At 44.9% G+C, this 5,273-nt stretch overlaps 1 protein-coding gene across 1 annotated transcript; it reads left to right on the forward strand.

Moving 5' to 3' along the window:
* Nucleotides 1-1,028: 1,028 nt before the first annotated feature.
* Nucleotides 1,029-2,087, forward strand: LOC128641746 (E3 ubiquitin/ISG15 ligase TRIM25-like). The gene has a single exon (XM_053694270.1). The coding sequence runs from the start codon at nucleotides 1,029-1,031 to the stop codon at nucleotides 2,085-2,087; it is 1,059 nt and encodes a 352-aa protein (XP_053550245.1).
* Nucleotides 2,088-5,273: the final 3,186 nt, after the last annotated feature.

A 5,273-nucleotide genomic window follows, 5' to 3' on the forward strand; every position in this document is an offset into this window, starting at 1 on the left:
GACCTGATCCGACACTGTGGATCAGGTCCGCCAGACCTCGCTGAATACGGCGAGCAATACGCTTGCAGTATTCAGCATTGCACCAGTAGCTCACAAGAGCTGCTGGTGCAACGCCTCCCCCCTGCTGACTCGCGGCCAATAGGCCAGCAGGGGGTGTCAATGAACCCGATCATACTCGATTGGATTGATTTCCGGCGATGTCTGTCCGTCTGCTCAGAGCAGGCGGACAGGTTATGGAGCAGCGGTCTTTGTGACCGCTGCTTCATAACTGCTGTTTCTGGCGAGTGTGAAGACTCACCAGAAACAGGGGCCATCAAGCTCCATTCGGAGCTTGATAAATATGCCCCTTAGGGTTAACAGTGAATATCACTAGGTGCAGAACATTGGAATGTGAAATATTAATATATCCTATCAGGTTTGTGCTCAAGCGATAAGTGCTCAGTTTATATTTATTTGTTAATCAAAGTGCACTCACTTCTGGCAATTCAACTTTTATTTACGTAAACGTTTTGGGGGTTTTACCCCCTTCTTCAGACATACAAAAAAGAAAAGTGTATGCCTGAAGAAGGGGGTAAAACCCTGAAAATGTTCAGGTAAATAAAAGGTGAATTACCAGACGTCCTGGTGAGTGCACTTTGATTGATAACTATTTTTATGTTTGCTGCACCCTGGGCAGAGGATAAAGTCTTCAGCAGTGCTTATGTTCAGTTTTATTATAAATAAACTTTAAAACAAATAGATCTGCATATTATTTTCTAGCTAATATTTGCCCTACCTAACTTTTTGTTCATTGTCTTTCTAATTTGACACCCTATGTTTATGGTTCCTGCTCACTGTAACATGATACTTCATATGCGGTTTATGTACAGCCTTGATTTGATATTGATACTGGTAAATATTTAAACAAAAACAAACAATATTCTCAGTTTAACCAGCCTCTTAATCAACCAGGAAGCACAGATAAGAGCTATAGAATCTCTCTGACTTCTGTTACTTTCATTCTATTGCTTGACAGCTAACGTGACAGAATGTCTTTTCCTAAAGGACACAACTTTAGCTGCTTTATCTGCAAGAACCTGTACACTGATCCAGTAAAGCTGAGCTGTGGTCATATCTTCTGCTGGTCTTGCATTGACCAGTTGCTTGATGTCCAGCAGAAGTCTAAGGTTTATTTCTGTCCCCAGTGTGGAAAAAACTTCCAGAGGAGACCTATTCTATACAGAGGCAATGAGCTCAGTGCACTGATACAAGACTTTAGAACTCTGCAGATTAAAGGGGTTTGTGAAAACCCTAATAACAAACCAAAACCCATGAAAAGTGCTGTCCAATGGGTTGTGGATGATGTGACTGAGAGCAAAAATAGTGAGCTAGCATCTTCTGGACTCACCACTTCACAGAATTGTTTTGTGCATAAGGAGGTTTGTTATTACTTCTCTGCAGAGGACACCTTTATTTGCGTTGCCTGCTATATGACTGGACAGTTTAGAGACCGAGAGACACCTGTTAATATCAAACCTGGAAAGAAGGATTCATTGCTGCCAAATATACTTATAGAATTGGCCACAAAAACCGCTTCAGTGCAGTTTGATGAACGTACGGCTTCCAATAATATCTTTCTGTTAGATGACATGAAAACTGTTATGTTCTCTGATGTTCCTCAAGAAAGACCTTTTTTACCAATGAGATTTGCTTCATCACAGATACTCAGCATCAATAGACTTTACTCCGGACAGTACTTTTGGGAAGTGGAGACCAGTAGAGCTGGTGATTGGAGTGTAGGCTTGGCTTACCCAAGTGTGCCAAGGGCTGGTGAAGAGTCTTATATTGGGAATAACGCAAAATCCTGGTCTTTGGGGTGGGATAATGAATACTTGTGTGTATCACACAATGCAGAAAATGAGATTTTGAGCATAGACTCCCCAGTGCGCAAAATTGGAATGTACCTGAACTATGAAGCAGGGCAGATCACATTTTTCCAGATGACGGACCCAGTCAGACACCTACACACCTTCACTGGAACATTTACTGAACCTCTCCATGTTGCCTTTTACATTTGTGAACAAGGATGGGCCAGAATTAGCAACTAATAATGTATCTCAATGTATTCAACAAAGTAGAAAAAACACTGAATATGCTGTAATACAGAAGTGTCCGACTCCAACTCAATGCCTAGATGAGGCATTGAGGCTCTACATCTGGCCCCACTGCCCATCAACCTTTTCCTCTTGGAAGGCAAAAATTACAAACAGGTCTCTTCAGCCTAATCAGCCCCATCTGCCTCTCCAGCCTCTCATGCTTTACTAGTTCCTACTTATTCTTTGCAGCTGATTCTCTCATCACTCATCTCTACGTTCTTCTATAAGGCGGCCTCTAAAAGACCCTGATACAGCCTGGATATGTAATGATGAAACTGTTCCACTTACAGACTCACCTGTCACTGAGGCCATGCTGGATATCACTGAGGTCACCAGCTGGATATCACTGAGGTCACCAACTGGATATCACTGAGGTCACCAGCTGGTCACCAGCTGGATATCACTGAGGTCACCAGCTGCATATCACTGAGGTCACCAGCTGGATATCACTGAGGTCACCAGCTGGATATCACTGAGGTCACCAGCTGGTCACCAGCTGGATATCGCTGAGGTCACCAGCTGGATATCGCTGAGGTCACCAGCTGGATATCATGTGTCCTTGGCATTGTTCTTTGTACAAATGTATTTAAAAAAGGGTGAAATACGTTACAGATAAGAAGAATATACTATATATGGGGCATCCTTTATTTGCGTAATCTGGAAAAAGAAGATTTTGTTTATAGATGCTTCTTACATATTTGTACAAAATGAGTGATTCTAAGGCTATAAATCTTAGTAGCTGTGATGCAGCAATAGAAAGTTTTAGTACACAGTAATTAATGACTTTACTTAGATAAATTAAATGTAACTATTTTGTAAAAATTATTGTGGGTAGAGAGGTAGATTGTGCAGCAAATGTATTTTTTCTGTTTTAATTTAAAGGGTCCTTGAAGTATTTGTTTTTATATATATGCATATCATATATCATTAATTAGTTCCTGCTTTGCAAATTACCCGTATACAGAATAAATGTACAGTATATTTAGCACAATTTTCAGAGGTAAATTACAGTTAAAGAAGATTAAATCATGAAATTACAATGATTTTTTGAACCACACATAATTAAATATTTTAACTTAAATTAAATATTTTAACTTAAATTTAGTGTTTATTGTCTCTCTTTATTGTAACAAACTGTTACATTCCACTTAAAGCAATAAGGAAACAAACAAGACATAAACATTATCTCAGCGCAATGTCCTACAGTCATTACTCTGCCTGGCACTAGACCCTGCTTCTCCTGCACTGACATGTCGCCTAATGACCAACAGAGACTGCTCCTGCACCGACATGTCGCCTAATGACCAACAGAGACTGCTCCTGCACTGACATGTCGCCTAATGACCAACAGAGACTGCTCCTGCACTGACATGTCGCCTAATGACCAACAGAGACAGCTCCTGCACCGACATGTCGCCTAATGACCAACAGAGACTGCTCCTGCACAGACATGTCGCCTAATGACCAACAGAGACTGCTCCTGCACTGACATGTCGCCTAATGACCAACAGAGACTGCTCCTGCACCGACATGTCGCCTAATGACCAACAGAGACAGCTCCTGCACCGACATGTCGCCTAATGACCAACAGAGACTGCTCCTGCACTGACATGTCGCCTAATGACCAACAGAGACTGCTCCTGCACTGACATGTCGCCTAATGACCAACAGAGACTGCTCCTGCACTGACATGTCGCCTAATGACCAACAGAGACTGCTCCTGCACTGACATGTCGCCTAATGACCAACAGAGACTGCTCCTGCACGACATGTCGCCTAATGACCAACAGAGACTGCTCCTGCACCGACATGTCGCCTAATGACCAACAGAGACTGCTCCTGCACCGACATGTCGCCTAATGACCAACAGAGACTGCTCCTGCACCGACATGTCGCCTAATGACCAACAGAGACTGCTCCTGCACCGACATGTCGCCTAATGACCAACAGAGACTGCTCCTGCACCGACATGTCGCCTAATGACCAACAGAGACTGCTCCTGCACTGACATGTCGCCTAATGACCAACAGAGACTGCTCCTGCACTGACATGTCGCCTAATGACCAACAGAGACTGCTCCTGCACTGACATGTCGCCTAATGACCACAGAGACTGCTCCTGCACCGACATGTCGCCTAATGACCAACAGAGACTGCTCCTGCACCGACATGTCGCCTAATGACCAACAGAGACTGCTCCTGCACTGACATGTCGCCTAATGACCAACAGAGACTGCTCCTGCACTGACATGTCGCCTAATGACCAACAGAGACTGCTCCTGCACTGACATGTCGCCTAATGACTAACAGAGACTGCTCCTGCACTGACATGTCGCCTAATGACCAACAGAGACTGCTCCTGCACTGACATGTCGCCTAATGACTAACAGAGACTGCTCCTGCACTGACATGTCGCCTAATGACCAACAGAGACTGCTCCTGCACCGACATGTCGCCTAATGACCAACAGAGACTGCTCCTGCACTGACATGTCACCTAATGACCAACAGAGACTGCTCCTGCACCGACATGTCGCCTAATGACCAACAGAGACTGCTCCTGCACTGACATGTCGCCTAATGACCAACAGAGACTGCTCCTGCACCGACATGTCGCCTAATGACCAACAGAGACTGCTCCTGCACTGACATGTCGCCTAATGACCAACAGAGACTGCTCCTGCACCGACATGTCGCCTAATGACCAACAGAGACTGCTCCTGCACCGACATGTCGCCTAATGACCAACAGAGACTGCTCCTGCACCGACATGTCGCCTAATGACCAACAGAGACTGCTCCTGCACTGACATGTCGCCTAATGACCAACAGAGACTGCTCCTGCACTGACATGTCGCCTAATGACCAACAGAGACTGCTCCTGCACTGACATGTCGCCTAATGACCAACAGAGACTGCTCCTGCACTGACATGTCGCCTAATGACCAACAGAGACTGCTCCTGCACTGACATGTCGCCTAATGACCAACAGAGACTGCTCCTGCACCGACATGTCGCCTAATGACCAACAGAGACTGCTCCTGCACTGACATGTCGCCTAATGACCAACAGAGACTGCTCCTGCACCGACATGTCGCCTAATGACCAACAGAGACTGCTCCTGCACTGACATGTCGCCTA

Source organism: Bombina bombina, chromosome 11, assembly GCF_027579735.1.
Source record: "Bombina bombina isolate aBomBom1 chromosome 11, aBomBom1.pri, whole genome shotgun sequence".
Classification (NCBI taxonomy): Eukaryota; Metazoa; Chordata; class Amphibia; order Anura; family Bombinatoridae; genus Bombina; species Bombina bombina.